Source organism: Balaenoptera acutorostrata, chromosome 15 (genome assembly GCF_949987535.1).
Source record: "Balaenoptera acutorostrata chromosome 15, mBalAcu1.1, whole genome shotgun sequence".
In the NCBI taxonomy this organism is placed as follows: domain Eukaryota; kingdom Metazoa; phylum Chordata; class Mammalia; order Artiodactyla; family Balaenopteridae; genus Balaenoptera; species Balaenoptera acutorostrata.
The window spans coordinates 17,632,284-17,658,711 of record NC_080078.1 but is presented as its reverse complement, the minus strand read 5'-3'; the positions used below and the strand labels follow the sequence as shown (position 1 = coordinate 17,658,711).

General features: G+C 47.1%; 1 protein-coding gene across 2 annotated transcripts in view; it reads left to right on the top strand.

Moving 5' to 3' along the window:
• Positions 1–26,428, top strand: part of KATNIP (katanin interacting protein) — a 194,929-nt gene that overhangs the window by 153,151 nt on the left and 15,350 nt on the right. Inside the window, exons 16-19 of one of the 2 annotated variants that reach the window (XM_057528396.1) lie at positions 12,496–13,221; positions 14,029–14,234; positions 16,367–16,445; positions 23,344–23,521. In XM_057528396.1, the coding sequence (XP_057384379.1) occupies positions 12,496–13,221; positions 14,029–14,234; positions 16,367–16,445; positions 23,344–23,521 (1,189 nt within the window). The remainder of the gene's footprint in view (positions 1–12,495; positions 13,222–14,028; positions 14,235–16,366; positions 16,446–23,343; positions 23,522–26,428) is intronic. The other variant, XM_057528397.1, reaches the window with a different exon arrangement.

Below are 26,428 nucleotides of genomic sequence, written 5' to 3'. Positions count from 1 at the left end.
GGTTACTGAATATTTGCCCTCAGATTTGGCTACTGGGATGGAGTGTAGCATAGCAACAAGGAGTCAAATCATATGAATTCAAGCTCTGCTACTTATAGGTCTGGGACCTCTAGACTGGGTCCTATAGAACTGGGCATTTCCACTTTCTGAGCCTCAGCATCTTCATCTGTGAAATGGGAATGAACCCCCACGCCCCACAGTGTTGTGAAAAATGAATGAGATGATAGCTTCAAAATATTGACCAGAGCCTGGCATGTGGAAAGTGCTCCAGAAGTGGTGGCCATTATTTCAACACTAGCTTCTACATCCTTTATTGTCCACAGAGCTCCTGGACCTACCAAGGCAGGAGCAGAAGCCTACCTACCTACCTCTAGATCCTCTGAGTTTATCCCCACCCCCTACCACACAGGAGCAGAAGCCCTGGAGTCAAACTGACTGGGCATGTATCCTGGTTCCCCACTGCCAACCCACACTGTGGGCAAGTTCTGAAATCCCCCTGAGCCTCAGTTTCCTCGTTTATAAGGACACCAGTAATATCCAACTCACGAGGGGCTGGGAGGATCAAATGAGATCCTACATGTGCAGCATTTGGCACTGTGCCTGGGACATAAGAGCACCCAACAGACGTTAGCTGCTGCTATTTATTATTATTATTGTCGTCATCATCATCATCATCATCATCATCATCATCATCGTCATCCCCATTCTGTGACTCTGCCTCTTGGTGTATCTGTATGTGAAACCAATGTATATATTTTTAGTGAATTACATTAGCATCTGCACTATTACTGTCTACTGGACAGACCCCAAAGGCCTGCATTTAGCCAGAGTCTACACATAGAAATGTGAAGAGTTTGTGGCCTCTTTCAGACCCTTGATGTTACTTAGGGCAGAGCAAGTCCCTCAGACTCTTGAGTGCCTTTCCATGGTGAGCAGCTGGCTCCCTTCTCCCAGGCAGAGCTTCCCCTTCTGGTTCCCCAGCCTTACAGATTCTGCTGCCCACCCCCACCAAGACTTAACCCTGAGACTGGGTATCAGGGAGGAGAGCAGAGTGGGAGAACAGAACCGAGAAGCTCTTTGGGGGCAGGGACTACGTCTTATTTGTGTTGGGGTTCCCAGGACCCAGGTGCCTGACTCATGGTGGGTCTTCTGCAGTGTGGGAGGAATCATGGAAAGAAGGAACTGCAATGGCTAGATGCATGGCATGTTTGCAGTAAGCCAGGCTGTCATTTGGGCACGTTACTCAAACGGGTTCATTTAATCCTCATACCAGTCCCATTTTACAGATAAAGAAAATGTGAGGTAAGAAAGCAGGGTGAGATGGGAGGTTCAGGATGGTGGCAGAGGAAGATCCTGAACTCAGCTCCTCTCAATGGACACAACAAAACTACATCTACGTGTAGACTAATTCCCTCTGAAAAGGACCTGAAAACTGGATGAACAGAGTCTCCACAAGAAAGGGTAAAAGGGCAGCATCAAGGCAGATAAGAGAGGCAGAGAGATGATCTCATTAAGGAGAAAAACCACACCCCAGGTGTGACAGTCCACAGATGGGAGGGATTACACAGGTACAGTTACTGTCCCTGGGGATTGAAGGATTTGAGCTTCACATCAGGCACCCCAGTCCTTAGATCCTGCACAAGAGAGATGAGACCCCAAAACATCTGGCTTTGAAAACCAATGGGGAATACACTCAAAACTAAAGAACTGCAGAGAATGGAAAGCTAGCTTTTAAAGGGCACACTCACACTCACACTCACTCCACCTGAAAACCAGCACAAAAACACCAGACTGAAAAGTGCATGAGCCATAGGTGGATGGGACCCACCTGCTAATCTTGAAGCATCTGCTGGAGAGGCAGGAACGAGTTGGGATGCTCTCTGGGGACTGAGAAACTGGAGGGAGCCATTTTTCCAGTCTCAGGCTACCTTGCTGATTCCAATGCTGGTGGGTGCCATTTTGGAATTCTCCCTCTAGTCTGTTAGCACCAGTCGGCACACCCCACTTAGAGCCCCACCCACCCCTGCACCTCAGCCAGGCCTCACAGCTGACTATGTGATAACCCCGCCCACTAGAACCCATCAGCCACTGTGGCCAGCATTGCAGTCTTTCCAGGGGCCAGCCCTGCCCACCAATGCATGGCAGCAGCATCCATGACCCTGCCACAACAAGAGGGTGCACGCAACCCATAAGGGGACACTGCTTGAGGACCTGGCTCTGGTGGCCAGGCATGATTGCATTTCTGAGCCCCACAGGACGTCTCCTACATAAGGCCACTCCTTCAAGACCAAGAGAGGTAGTCGATTTACTTAATGTATAGAAACAAACACAGAAAATTAGGCAAAATGAGGAAACAGAGGAATATATTCCTATCGAAAGAACAAGACAGAACCACAGAAAAAGAACTAAACAAAACAGAGATAATCAGTCTACCTGATAAAAAGCTCAAAATAATGGTCAAATGATGCTCATAGAACTTGGGAGAAGAATGGACAAACATGGTGAGAACAACAAAGAGATAGAAAATATAAGAAAGTATCACACAAATTATAACTGAACTGAGAAATACACTAGAGGGGTTCAACAGCAGATTGGATGAGGTAGAAAAACAAATCAGCAAGCTGGAAGACAAAGCAATGGAACTCACCCAGACAGAGCAGCATAATGAAAAAAGAATTAAAAAAAAAATAAAGATATTTTAAGGGACCTTTGGGACATCAAGCAGAATAACATTCATATTATAGGCTCCCAGAAGGAGAAGAGAGGAAGGGCAAGAAAAATTATTTGAAGGAATAGTGGCTGAAAATTTCCCTGGGGAAGGAAACAGACATCCAGGAAGCCGAGAGAGTTCTGAATAAGATGAACCCAAAGAGACACCCACCAAGACACATTATAATTAAAATGGTAAAAGTTAAGGATAAAAAGAGAATCCTAAAAGCAGCAAAAGAAAAACAACTTGTGACATACAAGGAAATCCCTTTAAGGCTGTCAGCAGATTTTTTTCAGCATAAACTTTACAGGCCAGAAGGGAATGGCATGACATATTCCAAGTGCTGAAAGAAAAAAACTTCCAGTGAGAATTCTCTGCCCAGCGAGTTTATCATTCAGAATTGAAGGAGAGATTAAGAGTTTCCCAGGTAAGCAAAAGCTGAAGGAGTTTATCACCACTAAACTGGCCCTACAAGAAATGTTAAAGTACTCCTTTAAACTGAAAATAAATGACACTAATTAATAATATGAAAACATACAAATGTAAAAGTCTTACTGGCAAAGGTAAATATATAATAAAAGTAGTGGATCAATCAGTTATAAAGCACGACTTCCCTGGTGGTGCAGTGGTTAAGAATCCGCCTGCCAATGCAGGGGACACGGGTTCAAGCCCTGATCCAGGAAGATCCCACATGCCGTGGAGCAACTAAGTCTGTGCACAACTACTGAGCCTGTGCTCTAGAGCCGGTGAGCCACAACTACTGAGCCCACGTGCCACAACTACTGAAGCCTACGTGCTCTAGGGCCCATGATCCACAACAAAGAGAAGTCACCACAATGGGAAGCCCATGCACCGCAACAAAGAGTAGCCCCCGCTCACCACAACTAGAGAAAGCCTGCGCGCAGCAACGAAGACCCAACGCAGCCATAAATAAATAAATAAATTTATTTATTTATTTATTTATTTTCAAAAATCAATTATAAAGCAAGCTTGAAGGTTAAAAGGCAAAAATGTTAAAATTAACTAAAATTACAATAGTTTGTTAAGGGATACATAAAATAAAAAGATGTAGTACTTGTCATCAAAGTATAAAATGTGTGGAGGGGGAGTAGAAAGACAAAGCTTCGGAATGTGTTCAGATTTAAGTTGCTACCAACTTAAAACAGACTGCAGCTTACCTAGGATGGCATATGTGATCCTCATGGTAACCACAAGGAAAAAACTCACAGTAAATACACAAAAGAAAATGAGAAAGGAATCTAAATATAGCACTGAAGAAAGCCACCAAAACATAAGGGAAATGAGAAAAGAAAAAGAAAGGAACAGAGAAGAACTATAAAAACAGCCAGAAAACAATTCACAAAATGGCAGTAATTACATACTTAACAATAATTACTTTAAATGGGCTAAATTCGCCAATCAAAAGATAGAGAGTGGCTTAATGGATTAAAAGAAAAAGACACTCATCTATATGCTGCCTACAAGAAGCTCATTTCAGAAGTAAGGACACACACTGAAGGGATAGAAAAAGATATTCCATGCAAGTGAAATGAAAAGAAAGCTGGAGTAGCTATTCTTATATCAGACAAAATAGACTTTAAAACAAGGCTATAATAAAAGACAAAGAAGGGCATTACATAATGATAAAGGAGTCGATGCAACAAGAAGTTATAACATTTATAAATGTATGTGCACCCAACATAGGAGCACCGAAATATATAAAGCAAATATTGATGGACTTAGAGAAATTGAAAGCAATACAGTAATAGTAGGGGACTTTAACACCCTACTTACCTCAATGGATAAATCATCCAGACAGAAAATTGATAAGGAAACATCAGACTTAAGCAACACATTATAGCAGATGGGATTAACAGATATATACCAAATATTCCATTCAAAAGCAGCAGAACATACATTCTTCTCAAGTGCACATGGAACATTCTCCAGGATAGATGACATGTTAGGTCACAAAACAAGTCTCAATAAATTCAAGAAGATTTAAATCATATCAAGAATCTTCTCCAACTACAATGGTATGAAACTAGAAATCAATCACAAGAAAAAAATGGGAAAAACCACACATGAAGATTAAACAACATGCTACAAAACAACTGCAGGGGGGAGGCATTGAAGAAATCAAGGAGAAACAAAAAATACCTGGAGACAAATGAAAACAGAAATACAACATACCAAAATCTGTGGGATACAACAAAAGTGGTTCTGAGAGGGAAGTTCATAGCAATACAGACCTACCTCAAGAAATAAGAAAAATTCCCAATAAACAATCTAACTTAACACCTAAAGGAACTAGAAAAAGAAGAACAAATGAAGCCCAGAATTAGTAGATGAAGGCAATAATAAAGATCAGAGCAGAAATAAATGAAGTAGAGACTAAAATAAAATAGAAAAAAATCAGTGAAACTAAGAGCTGATTCTTTGAAAAGATAAATGTAGTTGACAAACCTTTAGCTAGACTAACCAAGAGAAAAAGAGAGAGGTCTCAAATAAATAAAATCAGAAATGAAAGAGAAGTTACAACTAATACCACACAAATACAAAGGATCGTAAGAGACTACTATGAACAATTATATGCCAATAAATTGGGCAACCTAGAAGAAATGGATAAATTCCTAGAAACAAACAATCTTCTAAGACTGAATCATGAAGAAATAGAAAATTTAAATAGACCAATTACTAGTAAGCAGATTGAAAAAGTAATCAAAAATCTTCCAACAAACAAAAGTCCAGGACCAGACGGCTTCACTGGTGAATTCTACAAAACACTCAAAGAAGATTTAATACCTAGTCTTTTCAAATGCTTCCAAAAAATTGAAGAGGAGGGAAACCTTCCAAACATATTTTATGAAGCCAGCATTACCCTGATACCAAAACTGGACAAGGACATCACAAAAAAAAAAAAAAAAAATTACAGGCCAATATCACTGATGAACATACATGCAGAAATTCTCAACAAAATATGAGCAAACCTAATCCAACAATACATTAAAAGTCTCATACACCATGAATAAGTGGGATTTATTCCAGGGATGCAAAGATGGTTCAATATCCACAAATCAATCAACATGATACAACAAAATTGAAGAATACAAATCATATGATTATCTCAATAGATTTTAAAAATGCTTTTGACAAAATTCGACATTTACTTATGATAAAAATTCTCAACATCGTTGGTATAGAGGGAACATACCTCAACATAATAAAGACCATATGTGACAAACTCACAGCTAACATCATACTCAATGGTGAAAAGCTGAAAGGGTTACCTCTAAGAGATCAGGAACAAGACAAGGATGCACACTCTCACCACTTTCATTCAACATTGGAAGTCCTAGCCACAGCAATTCGGCAAGAAAAAGAAATAAAAATCATCCAAATCAGAACGGAAGAAATAAAACTCACTATTTGCAGATGACATGATACTATATATAGAAAACCGTAAAGACTCCATCAAAAAACTGTTATAACTAATAAATGAATTCAGTAAAACTGCAGGATACAAAATCAATATACAGAAATATGTGGCATTTCTATACACTAATAATGAACTATCAGAAAGAGAAGTAAAGAAAACAATCCCGTTTACAATTGCATCAAAAAGAAACAATACCTAGGAATAAATTTAACCAAGGAGGTTAAAGACTTGTACACTGAAAGCTGTAAGACACTGATGAAAGAAATTAAAGAAGACACACACACACAAAATGAAAGATATTCCTTGCTCATGGATTGGAAGAATTAATATTGTTAAAATGTCCATACCATACTACTAAAACAATCTATAGATATAATGCAATCTTTATCAAAATTCCAGTGGTGTATTTCACAGAACTAGAACAAATAATTCTAAAATGTATATAGAACCACAAAAGATCCCAAATAGCCAAAAGCATCTTGAGAAAGAAGAACAAAGCTGGAGATATCATGCTCCCTGATTTTAAATTATACTACAAAGCTATAGTGATCAAAACAGTATGATACTGGCACAAAAAGAGACACACAGATCAATGGAATAGAATTGAGAGCCCAGAAATAAACCCATGCACATATGGACTATTAATCAATGACAAAGGAGCAAAGACATAGAATGGAGAAAGGACAGTCTCTTCCATAAATTGTGTTGGGAAAACTGGACAGCCACATGCAAAAGGATGGAACTAGACCACTATCTTACACCATACACGAAAATTAACTCAAAATGGATTAAAGACTTGAATATAAGACCTGAAACCATAAAATTCCTAGAAGAAAACATAGGCAATAACCTTATTGACATCAGCCTTAGAAATGTTTTTGTGGATCTGACTCCAAAGGCAAGAGAAACAAAAGCATAAATAAATAAATGGGACTACATCAAACAGAAAAGGTTATGTACAGTAAAGGAAACCATCCTCAAAATGAAAAGGCAACCTACCGAATGGGAGAAGATATTCTCAAATCATATATCTTTTAAGGGGTTAATATCCAAAATATATAAAGAACTCATACAACTCAACAACAAAAAACAAACAAACAGATTTAAAAGTGGGAAGAGGGTCTGAATAGACATTTTTCCAAAGAAGACATACAGATGGCCAACAAGCACAAGAAAAGATGTTCAATATCACTAATTATCAGGGAGATGCAAATCAAAACGACAAGGCAATGTCCCATCACACCTGTTAGAATGGCTACTATTAACAAGACAAGAAATAATAAATGTTGGAGAGGATGTGGAGAAAAGGGAATGCTTGTACACTGTTGGCAAGATTGTAAATTGGTGCAGCCACTATGGAAAACAATATGGAGATATCTTAAAATATTAAGAATAGAACTGCTATATGACCCAGCTATACCACTTCTGGGTATTTATCTGAAGAACATGAAAATACTAATTTGAAAAGATATATGCACCCCCATGTTCATTGCAGCATTATTTACAAGAGACAAGATATGGAAAAAACCTAAGTGTCCACTGATGAATGAATAAAAAAGATGTGGTATATATATACATATATATATAGTATATATATACATGGAATAATATACATACAATGTCATACTTCTCAGCCATAAAAAAGAGTGAAATCCTGCCATTTGCAACAACATGGGTGGACCTTGAGGGTATTATGCTAAGTAAAATAAGTCAGAGAAAGACAAATACCGATGACTTCACTAATATGTGGAATCTAATAAACAAAATAAAACAAAGACAAATTAATAGATATGGAGAGCAGATTAGTGGCTACCAGAGGAGAAGGCATTTGTGGTGTGGGTGAAATGGATGAAGGAGGTCAACTGTATGGTGATGGATAGGAGCTAGATTTATGGTGGTGATCACTTTGTAGTGTATACAGATGTTGAATGACAATGCAGTGCACCTGAAAGTTATATGATTAAAAAAGAGAAAAGAAAATGTGAGGTTTAAGTAACTTCCTCAGGTCACACAGCCAATAAGGGTTAGAGCAGGGTTTGAACCCAGGCAGTCCTGCTCCAGCATCCGTGCTTCGAACTACTACCCTACAGTGCCCTGTTTCCCCAGCTGTCATCAGCCACCTGCCCCAGAAGAGCTAGGCAATTCCAAACCTTCCTGGTAAACAGACCCAAAGAACCTCTGGGAGTTATGAGGTGATGGGCATTTTTCTAACTTGTCCATGTTCAGAAGACTTTGTCTCGCTTTAATTTCCTTCCAGGCATTTCACTGCTTAGCTCAACACACATTAAGAACTGAGCCCCTGAGATTTCATGCTTGTTAAGCTGGTCGTGCTAAAAAGGAAAGTTGCTTAGAAATTTTAAATTGCCCATTACATAGAGCCAAATCCCATAGCCATGCCCTTCAGGAAAGGTGGGGGCCAAGCCCTCCAACAGTGCTTGTAGAATGAATGACTGCCCACGATCCTCCCTGGGACTGGAATCGTGCTCTTACCATAATATAGAGCCTGGAAATCCTTTTGTTAAACAAAGTATCTCATTGTAATGACATCTGCATTTTGCAAGTGTCTTTATCAGGGGTCAGTTAGCTTCAGGTGAATGAAATCTCACTGGCCCAGTTTGAGCAGTAAAAAGGGGTGTTATTTGAGAAGCTCCTGGACCCCCAAAGGCAGGAAGCATCACATGGGATTTGAAGGAGGAACCAGAAAGCCAGTAGGCACCGAGGAGGCTTCTCCCTGACTCTCCAGGGCTGCTGGGCCCTGCCTCTGCTTCTTTGCAGGTCCACTCTTCCTCACCCCTCCTCTGTGCACATGGCGGGAAATGGCTTCACAGTCCAAAAGTGAAAATTTCCCAGCTCTAGCTCCAGAATGCAATTCCAGAGTCTCAGGGCAGAAGCTGATTGGCTGTCATGGGTCAGGTGTCCACTCCTAGTCCAATCAGCTATGGCTAAAGGGCTGTTCACCTAGAATAAACGTGATTCTGTTGCATCTCACTACATGCTTTTTCACTTCCCATTTTAATAGCAATTAATGCCTACCTCATAGTGGTGCCAGTGATTTCTATAAACTGAAATTCAGAACTTTGCAGTTCATATTAATCTCCACCAAAGAGTAGTTTTGAAGCTTTAATCCCATCATCTCATACTGGTCCCTCCCAGACCATGGGGACTGCAGATTAAAGCAGTAGCTTTCTGTTGTCGGTTCAGATCTGTTGGCAGGAATGTTGACAGACAAGACAAAGCACCGATCCCAGCAGTTTCCCAACTCCCAAAGACTAATGAGTCATGTGTGACAGAGGGAAACGTGGGCCCCAGCCTGCTGTTTCATCTGAGAGGTCCAAGACAAAGTCTATACCTCTCTGCTTTTAAAACCCAGGGCGTACGTACATCTCGGGGAGAATAGGTCAGAAAGCAGATGCAGGACGAAAGCCAAGTCCTGCCTTTCTAGCACACCCCGGCAGAGAAAGGCAGGCTGAGTCCCTGACACGTGACTTTTGGTGCTTTCTCCTCGGTTGCCCTTGCAGACCAACCCAGCCCATTCATTTCAGTCAGTGGAAATCAAATCACAGTAAACTGAGGTCATGATGATCCATATGGGAAGTTCCTTCTGCCAGATGTTAAGCCTCATGCCCGGAAGAAAGGATGGAAGGAACTCCTGGGGTCTTGTTAATGACAGCTGAGAAGGAGGGGAGAGGACAGGAGGTGCAGGAGAACTGACAGGTGGAGGGGGAGTCCCTCGGCTTCCAGCCCAGAGCACAGGGGGCACGTGATAGTGGCGCCAACCAGCCGTCCCTTTACTGGCACACACTTATTGAGCACTTCCAAGCACCAGCTTCTGTGCCAGGCCCTGGGATGCAACAGGGAACAGGGCAGAAAAGGCCTCTCCAAGAAGGAGGGTGTCAAGAAGAGCCAGCGAAGTGGGGCTCTGGGGGAAGAGCGTTCCTGGCAGAGGGCAAGTAAGGGCAAAGACTCTGAGGCGAGGAGAGACTTGTGTCCATGGAATGAAAGGCTGGCGTGGCTGGAGTGGGATGCTCGTGGAGAGAAGGCTGTGAGGCTGGGCTGGAGAAGTCAGCTGGGAGTTGGGGACCCACACTCAGGGCCCTAGGGGCACAGTGAGGAGTTAGATTTTCTTTATTCTCAATATAGTAGAGATAATGCCAACTAGAGGGGTTGATGACAAACTCCATTTTAGGTACCCGGAGTTTGAAGTGACAGAGTGGACATGTCTGGACCGTCCAAGGGGTCTTTGGAATTGGAAGATGGTACCCCAGGAAGAGAGGCCAGAACTTGGCTGATGTCAGTGAGCAGGGCCTGCATGGGAGCCAGGAGCTGGATGAGGGCAGTGTTGGGAGAGGACAGCATGGAGCTGAGGGGTTTGGGCGCAACCAGACTTCGAGTGCAGGGAGGAGTGGAGGGCGCCATGACACAAAGAGAGGAGCTGTTGGCCGGGGAAGTGGAGAACCAGGGAGGGATGATGTCTCCTAAGCTGGTGGAGGGGGGACTGCTGAGTGGAGGAGCCTTGCCTGGGATGTCAAGCAGGGAAGGAGGACTGAGAAAAGGTTGTGTACTTGGAGTCATTGTGTACTTGGAGAAAGTCACTTCAGTGGAGGGTTGTGGGAATTAGAGGACTCTTATGGATGCCAGGAACAGAAAACCACAAAGGGTTTGACTTCAGGCACAGCTGGATCCAGGGGCTCAAATGATTGTCATCGGGACTCTCCATCTCTCAGCTCACGTTCCCCAGGTTGGCTTCATTCTCAGCCAGGCTCCCCCCACACGGTGTAGCAAATGGCCACCAACAACTCCACCCCTCCATCCTACCAGCTCAGCAGTGCCAATTTAAAGAGAGCCCCTCTCTCTCCCCGTAGTTCCTTTCATGAGCCCAGCTTGGAAGGATGCTGTCAGTGTTTGCCTAATCTGCGTGGACTGAAGATGGGGAAAATCAGAATCTTGTTCCTAGGAGAAGGAGAAGTGGAGTCTGGGTGGGCAAAACAACAACTCTGCACACAGGAGCCAAGTTTCAGGGGGTTGAGAGAAGGCAGTGGTGATGAGGATGCAGTGTCTTTGGTGAAAGGAGGGAGAAAATAGGACGGTGGTGGGAGGGAGCCCCAAGATCAGGTCAGCTTCCTTTTTCTTTCAGGTAGGAGAGATTTATGCATGTCTGCAGGCAGAGAGAGGGGAAGATGCCAGTGGGGAAGGAGTGATTGAAGATTCTGGAGAGAGGAGATAATTGATGGGGCCAGGCCCCCGAGGAGACAGGCAGAAAATGGAGTGCAGAGCGCAGCACGATATGAAAGAAGGAAAAACAGAATGTCAGTGTCATCAGCTGCTGTTTTTCCAGAATGACACCCTTAGATGGCAGTTAGCCATGGCGTGGCCGTGAGGACCGGCCGCTGCTTAGATGCACACGCCAGGACTTTAATATTCTACAGGGAGGAGAGCAGCGCCTTCAGAGCCATGCCTCTGAGGGCCAGGCCCGTGTTCTCCGCATGCCCCAGACGCAGCTTCGGCTCTTGGAGCCAATTTAACCACAAGTAGAAGTAAATTCCTTGCCTTGTAATGTACCTGAGTTGTTTGGTTTTTTAATAGAATGTGTCCCTGATTATAAAAATAATACACGTAGGGAACTTAGAAGATAAGGTGTCAAAGAGGAAAGTACAAGTCTTTCCTACTCACCACGCAGACACGATGATATTAACAGGTCGGGACATGCCGCCCACACTACGAGAGGCCGCATCTAAAATGGCCTATCTGGCTCTTTTTTTTTCCCATGTAACATTCTTTCACAAGCCTTCCGCCTGCTATTAGGCAGTCTTTGAAACACCCCGTTAGAGTCACGTGGCTGTGATGGCCGTCAGAGCAGACCCTGGGGATGCTGACTCAGACTCTGCAGGCAGCGGCATCGCCCTGGGTCGTGTGAATTTCTGAAAAGGTTCTCACACAAGCAGAGAGTGTCCCCTTGATTTGCATGGTGGTCGCATTCTTAGAAAATTCAAAGTACATCGAGAAACACTTTGCTCTTTGTAAAACAAGTAGGTTCCAGACTCGGGTGACCATAAACAATTTTTTTACCGACCTGAATGGTGCCTGAGACAGGAGAGCGTACTCTGTGCCTGGAACCGTCCCCGGCAGTGAGGGACAGTCGCATCCCTGGTCCCACCCTTCAAGTGCCAGCAGGGCCAATAGGCACTGAGACGGCCAAGAGTGTCGAACCACCCACTGGTTACTAGAATTTCCCCCTGAGGGTGACCCCCACCCAGCTGAGAGCCACTGGGTGAAACGATCTCTAAGGGTCCCCACTTCCACACACGCCACTAATGGGGCTTCGCCTCTCCTGTGTCCTTCCTTCCAGAAGATGCCTGGTCCACCCGGACGCCACTGCGGCCCCAGTGGCACAGCGAGCAGGAACACACCTTACGTGAATCGTGGAACTCCCTCACCGTCTTTGACCACTCCCACCGGGGACGCATCTCCAACGTGGAGTTCCAAGGCGATATCCTGGATGAGTTCCTGCAGCAGCAGAAGAGCAGCCGACACAGCGACCAGCCGCACCCCTGGAAGGAGGAGAAGCCGGAGCCCATGAAACGACAGGACCACAGCTCCCTAGAGATAGATGACGGGGGTGACTTTAAAATCCCCGTCTTGCCTTATGGACAGCACTTGGTCGTGGACATCAAGTCCACGTGGGGGGACAGGCACTACGTGGGCCTGAACGGGATAGAAATATTCAGTTCCAAGGGAGAGCCGGTGCGAATTGCGAACATTCAAGCCGACCCCCCGGACATCAATATCTTACCGGCCTATGGGAAAGACCCCCGTGTGGTCACCAACCTTATCGACGGGGTGAATAGGACCCAGGACGACATGCATGTCTGGCTGGCCCCCTTCACGCCGGGCAAGTCCCACTCCATCTCCATCGACTTCCTGCAGCCTTGCCAAGTCGCCCTGATCAGGATCTGGAATTACAATAAATCGCGGATACATTCCTTCCGGGGTGTGAAGGACATCACGATGCTGTTAGATACACAGTGCATCTTTAAGGGAGAAATCGCCAAGGCCTCAGGAACCCTGACGGGAGGTACAGTATGTCTGTAAGAATGCCCTCGAAGCCCCTACCTGCTACTCGCTGAGGCTCTGAGGAAAATCTAAACTTAGTGGCTAGCCAGTGACAGACAGGTCTCTCTCCTTTCCAAGAGCTGGCCCGCTCCTCGCCTTTTGCTGCTGGGTGTGAAAGAGCTGACCTCATTGAAACGCCTCCCCTGGGTACCAACCTTACTTAGCTTCCTAGGGCCTGAGCCTGATGAGTGCAAGTGAGTTATGGGGGGAGTGCTCTCAGGAGACCCTGTAGGGCAGGGAGGGGTGTAGGATATGGAAGGGTCGGGGGGAGAAGCTAGGCAAGGATGTCGTTTCAGGGAAAGCCCAGCCTCAGCCTGATCCCAAGGGGAGCTCTGGAGTGTAAATTGCAGGGTCTGTCCTGCCTTAAGGCAAAGCAGCAGGGCTTTGGAACCCTCAGACTCCTGGTTGGGACGTAACACCCACACCCTTCCAGGAAGGCCCCCTATAAGGATCGGCAAAGGATCTGGATGGGGCACCAACCGCATCAGCTACCGTGCCTCACCCACGCCTAAGAAACATCCCTTATTTCATGACAGACCACAGTGATTCTCATTAGATTAGGTGCCTTCATTAAATCTATGTGGTTCTTATGGTCCGTGAATTCCATTTGCAAATACGTAAAGAAGAATAAGGCTCAGTTACACAAATCAAGACCTGTTAGTGGTTTGGGACTTTCTAGCCCAAAGATTGATGGGTTTAGGTTCCTGGTCTGCACATCACTGGGACATGGGGTGAGCTGACTCTTCTGTCTTCCTGGTACCCCTGTCAGCTCCAGAGCACTTTGGAGACACGATCTTATTCACAACCGATGAGGACATTCTTGAGGCCATCTTCTGTTCTGATGAGACGTTTGACTTGGACGTGGAGAGCCCGTGCAGCCTGCAGTGCGAGCAGGCGCTGAGGAGGCCCAGCACGGCCGACGGCCAGTGGGAGGAGAGGCCCTACACCCAGGCTGGCTCATGGGCTGATGACCGGGTAGGACTGGAGGCGGGTGGGCGCCCCAGAGAGGTTTCTTCTCCTGACTCGGAGTATACCAGGAGGAATGAAGATGGATCTCCTTTAAGCTGCTGGTGCTCCCGTTTTGACATTTCCCATTTTTTCTGCTTCATTTTTGTTCTGTAGGTCATATTTCATTCTCTAATTTTTTTTAATTTTTTTCTAAACCAAAGTGAAGGAAGTATTCAAATTTTAATCAGAGCTAGGGGAAATCAGTTCTGTGTCATTTCTGTAATTTAGAGGTTGGCAGTCTCAGGGGAATTTTTGCTTTGGGTTGCGTTTTGATCACTCACTGTTGTTTTTGATGGAAGGGCTAGAAATGCTTTTAATAGGCGGACTTGAGAATGAAAAGAATGATGATCCTGGCAATCACTTCTTGGGCACATACCGTGATCCAGTTGTGGAGCACCTTGTTACCGTGTTTAACCCTCCTGACAGCCCTTGGGGTAGAGATGATTCACATCCCCGCTTAGGAAACCAAGGCTCAGACAGGCTAAGGGCCTTGCCCAAGGGCACATCTTGGGAAAGTAACAAGGCTAGAACTTGAATGCAGGACTCCAAAGTCTGTGCTTTTAATGGACAAATTATCAAAAATGAAAGATGACCTTCAGGGCAAGGGTCAGCCCAAGTCAAAGACGGGTAATCAAGGTGAAGAGACACCAGGGTCTCCGGGGATGTTCCTGAGGCCACGGGAGAAAGAGGAGCCGGTTAAAGAGGGTGGGGGGAAGAGTGGAAAGAAGCAGGAACCACGGACAAAAGGTTCGGCCACAAGAAGGTCATGACCAAGGCGGTGCAGTGACATGCCCCTGCCCCGCCCACTCAGACAGTCTAGCTCATTGTTGATGGTTGTCCTGATTTTTTCAAAGAAAGCCAGAAATCTGGATTGTTATGTAAAAATCTCCCCATTAAGAAATGTTGGCAACTAATCCATGATGTTTTCAACCCTTCTGCGGGCCACAAAACATGTCCGTGGTCTGGCTTTGCTGCGCAGGCCTCCAGCTGGGAGATGGCCTTGAGGCCTTTCATTCCCCCAACATTTTCCAAATGGCAAAGTGCCTGCTCAGGAGCTCTGATAGGATCTAGTCCTGGGAGGGGCAGGGAGGGATCACTCTCTCCGCCTTAGAGATAGGACCTCGAGCTCAGGGAGGCCACGTCAGTGTCACACCCCTAGCAGGTGGCTGGGCTGGAGCCGCCCCATGCCCGCCTAGGTGTCCTGGTCGGTGCATCCACCAGGGGGCGTGGCAGGAGGCTCAGGGAGGGCAGGGCGCCAGGGAAGGCAGGAGAAGGCACGTGGGTTCCAGGGCAGCAGCTTTCCGGGAGGCCACTCAGCGTCAGGGGTTAACTTCTGGCAGACAGGCTTCCTCTCCCTCCTCCCCATAGCCGGGCAGGGGCCTGGAGGGGCCGTGCCTAGGGGCTGGACTGAGGGGTCATCAGGGTGTCATTGGGTACCGAAACACCATCCCCACTAAAAACTCTAAGATCCAGACAAGCGACTTCACCTCTTTTTGCATCTCAGCTTTCCTGTCTGTGAAGTAGGACAGGCGCTTCTACCCTGACTTACGGTGCAGAGATCTAATGAAAAGAGTTTACATAGAGACCCAAGAAGCAGGGTGTGGCAGCCCACCGTGTCTGTAGACCGAGGGTTCTTTATCTGCCTGCCCATGGGAATCACAGAGGAGGTTTTAAAAATGCAGATCATAGACCCCAGGGTTGAGAACCACTCTTTACGTTTGAATTCTTTCTTCTCCTTCCCTCCATCCCTCCCTCCCGATCTCTCTCCCTCCCCCCTTCCTCTAGTTCACTAGATAAACTAGATAGGGCCCTTCCCTGTCCCAGAAAATCTAATCACCTGAGCTGGTTAGTGTCAAACTCCTCCCCTACAGTAAGAACTTCCAGCAAGGACTCAGATGCACTCAGGGTTTCTGGGCCCGCCCATATTACCAGTCATGGAGCTCCCACCAGGGCAGAAAACACCAGAAAAGACACCGGGACTTACCTGGGGCTTACCTGGGGCACAGAGTAGGCATCTAGCTGGGAAGATGTCCAGTGAGCTGCGTGGGTATCACTAAAGTCACCCCCTTTCCCTCTGCTTCTCTCCAACCTGTGTGCAGACCCCTGGGCCAGAGCTGCCCCCCAGCCCCACTGTCCCTGAAGTCACCACGCCAGAGCCGGGCATCTACCACGGCATCTGTGAGTACCCTCTCTGGGGGCAGTGTCAGGGGAAGGAGGACCTTCACGGGTCGGGGGTGGGGAGGGAGTCCTGGCCACTTGGGGCAGGGTTTCCCGGGACAGTTGGACAGGTTGTACCTTGGCACAGAGACACCAGGCCCTGGGATAAGTCAGGGCTGAAACCAGCCTGCACTGGCGACACTGGCCCGGGCAGGGCTGCATCCCTTCAGAGGAGGGGTCCTCCTGGCAGTGTGCCCTCCCAGAGGGGCACTTCTGCATTTCACACGCAGACATCTTACGTGTTAGCTGCAGCCCTGACCCAGGAGGCGGCAGTCAGAGCCCAGAAGTTATAGAGCAAGAAGACATAAGAGCCAGAGAGACCTGGGCATCTGTCAGTCAGGGGTTTGAGCTGCCCCTTCAAACTGGACCACAGAGCAGGTGCTGCGGCAGAGAAAGTCTGCATCCTCCTGGCTCTAGGTGGGGTGGGGCAGCAGGAGTACCGGCCCAGGTGCCAGGTCTTCTGAGAAGTCAGAAATCTGGATTTTTACATGAAATCTCTAGATTTTTCAATGTTGGTGACTGATTTTACAGTATTTTAAAACGCCCTATGAGCCAAGCAAAACACATGTGTTTGGCCAGTCAGCTGCTGGTTGGTGGCCTCTGAGCAGATCCCGTCTGGGTTTCGCTGTCTGTTCTTCTGTCTCCTCTGCCTGTGTGCCCTTCCAGCCAGTTCCTCTCTTACTCCGCGTACTTCCCATCAGCACCTCTGCCTGCATCCCAGGGAATCCTCAGGCCCAGCGTTGCGCTGTGATCTCTCCCACCGGTTCCCTGTTCACAAGGCTCTGCGGGCTTGCTCGCTGCGGCCTCCCCTCCTGCTCTTTCTTTTTCTTTTTAATTTTTAAATTTTTTTATTTTTGGCTGCGTTGGGTCTTCTTTGCTGTGCGCGGGCTTTCTCTAGTTGCGGCGAGCGGGGGCTACTCTTCGTTGCGGTGCGTGGGCTTCTCATTGCGGTGGCTTCTCTTGTTGAGGAGCACGGGCTCTAGGCGCATGGGCTTCAGTAGTTGTGGTGCGTGGGCTCAGTAGTTGTGGCGCACGGGCTTAGCTGCTCCGCGGCATGTGGGATCTTCCCAGACCAGGGCTCGAACCCGTGTCCCCTGCATTGGCAGGCGGATTCTCAACCACTGCGCCACCAGGGAAGCCCCCCTCCTGCTCTTTCTTGCCCCCTTGTGCCTGTCATCTGCCTCCAGTTATCTTCTGAAAAGAAGAGACGTGCCATTGTCACGCGCCCTCCCCACATCCACACCGTCATCTCCAGAACGAAGCCGAAGCCGGAATGTGTCAGAGTTTAGCCCCCTCCTTGCTCCGCTCCTCCCCGCCCCAGCCTCCCCCTGCGGGCTTCTGTTCCCTCGCTCTCCATCCCTGCCCGTTGAAAGGATGTCGACTGCCGATTGGGTTCCCAAGAAGCAGCCTCTGAGATGGAGTTGACTGGGGCGTGCTTTTGGGGGAGGGCAGGAAGCAGGGCTGGGCAGGGGGAGAACTGGGCCGTGGGGCAGTCACACCAAGGCCTCTGCCAGCTCCACAGGGAGCTGCAAAGTCCCCTGGAAGTTGTCCCTGAGTTGAGTAAGGGGGCTGGGCCTTTACACTCCTGTGTTAACGTGTCACTGGATATGGGCTGGGGAGGGGCAAAGCCAAGGTTAGTCACAAGTCGGGGGACTCAGCTGTGAGCTGTCAGCCGTCAGCACTCCCAGCCACTGTAGGGATGAGCCCTTCAGCCCTGGGGATGGGAGGTGGGATCTGGGCAGTGCCCCACACTGTCCTCCACTCCGCCTTCTTAAGGCCTTGCTGTAATCCCATCCCATCCCCAGAAGCCTTCCCCACGGTGCCCACTGAGAATTCAGCTCTCCCTCCCTCACTCCACGAGGACAAATTACCTCTTCGAAAAGACGAAGTCTTCCTTTGAATCCTCACAGCCCCTTACTTTCCAGAACTCTCTCTCAATTACTTTGGGACTTTGGGACAACCGAGTAATTTAAAAGCCAACCTGATGTAGTCAAGAGCCTGGTTTGAGGCTTGGTTGTGTATCCCATTCAGACACTGTGCTGGGGCTTTCCCTCCCTTATCTCACTCACAGCTCTTATTCTCCCCATTTTTCAGATTAGATTAGGAAACTGAGGCTCCGAGAAATTGAGAAAGCCACCCAAAGTCACACAGCTAGTACAAGGCCAAGAACGGGACCAAGCATATCTGAATTCAAAGCCCAGGTCCTCACCACTCAACACACTCCCTGAGAGGCTGCCTGACCTCAGAGGTCTTTGGGAAGAGTCAGCATCCCCACAGAGCTGTAAGGTCCTGGAAGACAGCAGTCGTTTCTTGTTTAGTCTGGACTCCCCTAGGTTGGTCAGGATCCTGGGGGTCAGGGTCGGTGGGGGGGGAACAATGGAACTTGAATTCCAATTGAGTTAAGCAAAAAAGAGAATTCCTTAGCTTATGCAACTGAAAAGATCAGGCGTTGCTAGTTTCCCCGTACTGCTGGATCCAGGTGTGCAAACGACGTCATCAAGCCTTGGCATCTCCCTGCATCTCTATGCCCTGTTTCTCACTCTCTTGTCCGTCTCCCATTCAGACTCTGTCCACCTGGGAGCTCCTAGAAGCTCTACCTGGTAATCCCAGGTAAAAGAACTTCTGTTTCCCAATAAGTCCAACAGTTGTCCCAGAATTGTCTCCTCACCTGGCTCAGGTCACGTGCCCATCCTTAACTAATAATCACCGTGGCTCACCTTGGCGGGGAGGGAAGGGGGTGTGATGGAAAACACGGATTGGCCCGGCCTGGGTCAGAAGCCCATCTTTGGAGCCAAGGGTGAGGAGTCAGCCTCCCATACAGTGCTTCAGAGGAGGTTAGAGTGCCATAACCAGAGGAAGGGAGGGAGGGAGGAAGGAAGGAAGGAAGGAAGGAAGGAAGGAAGGAAGGCAGGCAGGCAGGCAGGCCAGAAGCAGCCACTGTCCTCTTCATCTGATGATTTCCCCAAAGATGCTGCGTCTGATGATTTCCCCAAAGATGCTGTCTGTAAATGTCTGTCCCACTGAACCGGCTTCTGACCTTTCTCAGAAATGTTATTTCAGTGCCTTTGGGAGTTTTACCCTGGAGTAGCGCTCCCAGACCTTTTTGCTGCAAGGAAAGTGTAATTTCTCTGCGTCTCTACTCAGCAGGAAGGCAGAAGAACCTCCTGATCAAGGACCCTCTGCCCGTTTTGAGGCCTGTGATTTCTGAATCTCTCTTCTCTGAACCTTTGGCTTTTTCCTCATTGTATCCCAAATCCTAACCCTACTTTCCCAGCCTGTGCAAATGAAGAGAGCTTTGATAAAGTGACCCAGGGGGTATGCGTTGGGGTTGGTAAATACGGCCAATCCTATTAATGTTTTGAACGGGGATATATGACTTGCTAATTTGCAGATGACACTAATTTTGGAAGTTTTGCAAATATCAGCGGTGATGAATAGGAAAGGAGCTGAGAGAGTTGAAACATGGGAGAGAAATAACAAAATTAATTTCCATTTATATAAATACTAATTGATACACCAGAGGAAAATGAATATGGAACACGGATATCAGCTCAAAAAGGAGAGCCATCACTTTCAGAGCAGACTCGATTAGATGGCATCATAGTGCATCTTGCCAGGCAGACAAAGGGGTGGCAGGCTTGGGAGCGTCTGGGGTGCTGCCTCTTGTTTCGAGGGGGAGGTGGCATTTCTCCCTCACAGGGATCCCCCTGATCTAAATCCACTCCCACTTCCACCTCCAGGCCTTCTCCATCTCAGGAATGGTACCCACAGCTACTCTGTCCCTTGGGTCAGAAACATTTTCTCTCTTCGTTAATTCCATACAGGCCATTGAGAGCCCTGGCAAGGCTGTCTCCAAAACAGGTCCTGAATCTGTCCACTTTGCCCCCGTTTTCACCACTACCGCCTTTGTCCCGGCCACAGGTATCCCAATTGCCTCCTCCCTGGCCTCCCTATGGAGTCCAACCCCAGTGCGCTTTCCAAGACACGGGTCCGATCATGTCACTTCTCAGCTTCCACATCTAAGCCTCCCTAGCTGCCCACTGCAGAGAAGAAAATCCAGACTTCGTGACATGATCTGGCCTCCACCTAACCTTCTGACCTCATTTTCCTCCACCTTCTACCTCAGTCACTTGGTTCCAACCACAGATCAAATATGTTCCCATCCCAGGGCCTTTGCCCTTCCTGCCCTCTCAGCCTGGAATGTTCTTCCAGAAATGCTACAGAATGGCGGCCTCCTTCTTATCACCCAGCTCTCAGCTCAAATGTCACCTCCTCAGAAAGGCCCTCTGTGGCCAGCCCTATTCCTGCTTAGTTAGTCCCTGTCTTATCTCTTTCATTTTTTTCATGGTATTCATCACTCTATGGAACTATCAGATTATTTTTTTGGTGTGTGTTCATTGTCTGTCTTCACTGCAGTGGAAGCTCCTAGAGAGATTTTGCTATGTATTTACCCCTGAATCTCCAGTGCCAAGAACAGGGCTTGGTACCATAGTAGCAATATGTTTACCATTGACTGTGATTTTGGTGAAACTCAAATGATTGTATTTTGATTCATTTACCTACACGTATTTACTAAACACATACTCTTCAATCAATCATTTATTTTTTTAAAAAAAGCCTTAATGGACCATCTGTTTTCAGGCACTATTCTAGGCTCTGGAGATAACAACAGTGAAACACAGCTAACAGAGCCCTTCCCTCAGGGAGCTTCCATCTTAGTGGGAAAGACTGATGAAAACAAATAAGCAAATCAATGTAGAACATCTTGTGACAAAAAATAAAGCAGAGGAAGGGTTTTGAGAGTGATGGGAGAGGGTGCTATTTGAGTTCAGGTGGCTGGCAGGGCCTCTCTGAGGAGATGACGATTGAACACAGACTCATCATGAGAAGGAATGCATCAGTTAGCTTCTGCTGTGAAACAAACCAACCCCAAATTTAGCAGCTTAATATAACCACCATTAATTGTGATTTATCATAATTCAGTGGCTTGGCTGGGCATTCCTTTGCATCTGAGCCGGGCTGGCCTCTGCTGACCCTGCTCATGTGTCTAGTCAGCTGGCAGATGGGCTGGCAGCTGAATGACCTAGGATGTCTTCACCCACATGGCCTGCAATTGGGAGGCTAGCCTGTCTCCTTCACATGGCAAGACTCCAGGTGTGGAAAGAGAGGCCAAACCCCTGTATACATGCGCTTTACAGCCTCTGCGTGCTTCACTTTTGCTTCTGTCCCATTGGCCAAAGCAAATCACATGGCCCAGATTCAGGAAGTGAAGAAATAGACTCCACTTCTGGATGGGAGAAGCGGCAAAATCACATTGCAAAGAGGCAAGGACTCGGTGGGAGGAATTTGTGGCCATTTTGCAGGCTTCTGGTGCTGTGAGAAGCTATGATGTGCCCAGGACCACGCTGGTCACACATCTGTTTCATGTGCCCCCAAGATGCTCAGAGTTACCTTGGCACCATGGAGGGCAGAGGGGAGGGATCTGAGACCAAGTTACAAAATGTATGTTGGAAACGACAGGGGCGTAGGAGAGGAAGCCACGCTCCAGGGAGGTCACGTGGCTTGGCCTCCCTTCCAGCCGCAAGGACGTCTGCAACCTCCCTGAGCTGAAATGGGTGGAGCTGCGTGAATCCAGGCTTCCTTCCTCCAGTGCTACGGTGCTGGCATTCTGTGAAAGTGGCAACGAGTGTGACTCTTTGGAACACAGCCACCCAAAAGAGTGCTAAAGTAGGCCCCCAGTTCTCCAAGGGTAGAAGAGTTCATGGGGCTTGGTCCTGGTCCTGCTGTAACGGGAGACCATTCAGGAAAGAGAAACTCCAGCCAGATATTGGATAGAGAGTCATCGGCTTTGCACTTTCTGGGCAAATGAATGACTCACCTGGGCAGTTTTGCCCAGAAGTTCACTCCTAAATGCTCCCTGATGGAGAAGGGGTGGAACAAGGGCAAGAGCATGGGAGTGTCACCATGGGTCACTTCCTTTACCTTGAATCCTTTACCTTGAATCCTCGTGGTAGCGGCCAATTTGCATAAAATGTCCATTTCCGACGCGGTGGCTCACTGCTGCAGCCCCCTCTATTTAGTTACGTGTTTAATCATTCCATCTGTACTGAGCTCCTACTGTGTGGCAGGTACTGTACCAAGCTCTGGGGGCACAGCGAGCTAGCACAACAGATGGGATTTCTGCCCTCAGGGCAGATGGGTATTTACCAAACGATCACAAGATCACAGTGGTGACCAGAGCATGCAAGGGGAAGTTCACAGTGACATGGCAGGCTGTGAGTGGAGGCTTGATGTGGTCAAAGAAGTTGGGAGGGCTTCCCTGAGGAAGTAGCTGGGGTCTGAAGGATGAGCACAAGTTAGCCTAGGCCATGTGAGTTCAGGAGGGAGAGAACAGCATGTGCAAAGGCCCTGTGGTGGGAGAGGGGAATGTGAATATTGAGGGATTGAAAGACAGTCTGAGTGGAGCAAGGGATTTTGGGTGCAAGATGAGGTTAGAGAAGTAGGCAGAAGGCAGATGACGAAGCCTGCTGGCCAAGCAGCATGGGAAGCCACGCTAAGGTGTTAAGCATGGGGTGGGCAACGTGATTGATAAGTGGAGAAAAGACCCAGGGCTGTGTGCAAGTTTAAACCACACCGGCGCACTCATCCTGCAGACATTTCCTGAGCATTAATGGTGACCCAGGCCCAAGGGCCACCGAGAGGAAAGGTGCAGAGCCCACTCTGAAGGCCCTCTCATTAAAGTCTGGGCTTTCCAGTTGGTAGAATGCAGAGGCTGAAGATCACTCCTCTTCCTCTCTCCATCTTGGGTACCTCCTCTGGAACCTCTGATGTTCACGGGACACTTTTCTTCCTGCTGCAGGCCTCCAGCTGAATTTCACCGCCTCCTGGGGAGACCTGCATTACCTGGGGCTCACAGGCCTGGAAGTGGTGGGCAAGGATGGCCAGGCACTGCCCATCAACCTGCACCAGATCTCTGCCTCCCCCAGAGACTTAAATGACCTCCCTGAGTACACCAACGACTCCCGGACCCTGGACAAGTGAGTGTCTGTAAGAAGCACAAAGCTCATGACAGCAGGGGTTCGGGGACCTGATCTGTATCGTAGGTTTCAGACTCAACCATCAGCCGGCATCTCCTATTCCACCTTCTCCCAGCCACCCCGTGAGGTCTGGGGTCTGCCCATTTTATACTCAAGGGAAACTGAGGCCCAGGAAAGGGCCACACAACTGGAAGAGGTAGGCAGGATTGGAAGCCAGGCTCTCCTGCTTCCAGACCCAGGTGTAATTTGTGTTTTCTTCACGGTGCTTAGCATGGGCCTCGCACATGGTGGCTGCTTGGTAAGCCTTTAGCTCGGTGTTTAGGCGTGAGGGACCCCACCTCTCGGGGGCTGAAAGCTTTCCCCTCCCTGAGGTCAGAGGTGATGGCTGAGGAAGTCTCCACAGGTGGCTACAGCTGCACTTTCCTCTGCATTTGTCAGACTCATAAGCCCAGGTTGGGTCAAGTCAATAAGAGAACACAAGCCTGAATATAGCATTGATCCACAGGGCCCCAGAACCTGCAGACTGGCACTCGGCCCCCCTGAATCAGGACAGCTGTCAGGCTTAGGCCCTGCCTGGAGGTGCAAACAAGAAGAGTCTAGGGGAGTCAGAGGGATGAGAGTTCAAATCCTGTCTCTGACCCTTACCAGCTAGTTTCTTAACCTCTCCAATAATAATAGACATGATAATAATAATAATAACGGAAATTATAACTGCCATTTTTTGAGCATTTATTAATGCCAGACACTGGACCATGCTAAGCAGGTTGCAGATATTCATTCATTTAAACCTCAAACAGCCCTAAGAGGCCCCCACTCTACAGATGAAGAAACTGAGGTACAGAGAGGTTAAAATTGTCACCCACACTAGTTGAATGGCAGAGTCATGATTTGAACACGGGTCCATGGGAGACCAACACCCATACGTTTAACCACTAAGTTATGCCTCAGTTTCCTTATCAGTAGAATGGGGACAATAATTCCCATGGCTGGAGGGCGGGAGGGGGATTGCCACGTCACAGCTGCGCCCCTCCCTGGCCCAGAGCGTGTGTGGGGTCCATGGTGGGCCCCTCCCTGCTTTCCTCGAAGGTGCCCCTTAGCCGCGGCCCTCACAGCCTGCTGCCGTTGCCTGCCCACGGGCCATCTTGGCGAGTCACACTCCTGCACACTGTGGTCCCCGCTGCCGATTGGAAAGGTGATCAGCTCGTGGCTGGCCCTGCTTGTTCATCCGCACCCACCCTCTACCCAGATTGTGTTGCAGCAAATCCCAGGTCTGATAGTATTTCATCTCTACATATTTCAGTATGTAGCTCTAAACAATAAGGACTTAAACATAATCTGAGTACCATTATTCCACCTAAATAACTAACAGTCATTTCTTAAATTACTAGATATCCAGCATGTTTCTATTTCCCTGACCATCTTTTTCCCCCTTTTATAACAGTTTGTTCCTTGAATTGACATCCAGGTAAGGTCCATACATTGTGATTGGTTGTTATGCCTCGTTTTAAAAAAATTTGGGGGAAATTCCCTGGCAGTCCAGTGGTTAGGACTCCACAATTCCACTGCAGAGGGCCTGGGTTCGATCCCTGGTCAGGGAACTGGGATCCCGCAAACCGAGTGGCGTGGCCAAAAAATAATTTTTTTTTTTAATTTTAAAATTTTATTTATTTATTTTTTAAAAAAATTTTATTGAAATATAGTTGATTTACAATGTTGTGTTAGTTTAGGGTAAGCAGCAACGTGATTCAGATATATATATCTATATATTCATGTTCCTTTTTTAGATTCTTTTCCATTACAGGTTATTACAAAATATTGAGTAGAGTTCCCTGTGCTACACAGTGGGTCCTTGTTGGTTGTCTATTTTATATATAGTAGTGTGTATATTCTAATCCCAAACTCCTAATTTATCCCTCCCCTGCCTCTTTCCACTTTGGTAACCATAAGTTTGTTTTCTATGACTGTGAGTCTATTTCTGTTTTGTAAGTAAGTTCCTTTGTAGGTTGATATGTCTCTTAAGCCTCTCATAATCTCTAGGTTCCCTTCCATCTTTCTTGTTTTTTTCCTTATAAATTATCTGTTGAAGAAACCAGGGTTTTTGCCCTGTTGAGTCTGGATTTTATCGCTATGGTATCGTTTAGCCTGTTCTTCAGGCCCCTGTATTTCTTGTAAATTGTTCACCAGATCTAGAGGCCTGATCAGATTGAGGTTTGACCATTAGGGCAAGACATAACCATCAGGGCGTGGATGTCACTGTGTATTCCCTTCAGGACTCATGGAATATCTGGTTGTCAGGCTTTCTGTGATGTTGGCAGCCAATACTAGTGGTTAGATCTATTACTCTATTAGGGGTTGTGAAACAGTGATACACTGATCCTATCACTCTTTTTTTTGTCAATAAAGGGAAAATTTCCCTCAATTATTTGGTTACTTTGAGGTACAATTCAAACAGGAAAGACAACCTAAATGTTTGATTCTTTCCCTTTATTTTTCAGTTTTCAAAAGAGCAAATTGTTTCTCTAGCATCCTTTAAAACATTTGTTTGCTTTTGACTACCATAAGCTCATGGATTTAAACCTACTGTGTTTGAAGGGTTTCAATCTATTACGGTTTTTATCCTATTGATGCTCAAATTGATCCCTCTTTGGACATTGGGACCTCCCAAATCCTTTTGTAAAATAGTAGTCTCTGATAGCTGCCTTGCTTTCTGATGTGACAAGGTAGTCCAGGTTCCTCTTTTATGTGTATTGTCCCAGGCATGGAATCAGCTATTTCTCCAAGAAGCCCAGGTTCCTTCTAGTGGGAAATGGTATTTAGAGACCATAATCTAACCTCTAGGGATGCTCATTGCTTCTGGGTCAATCCTTGTTTCTAGGCTTTTTTTGTGGACAGAGCTAGGAAGTATCA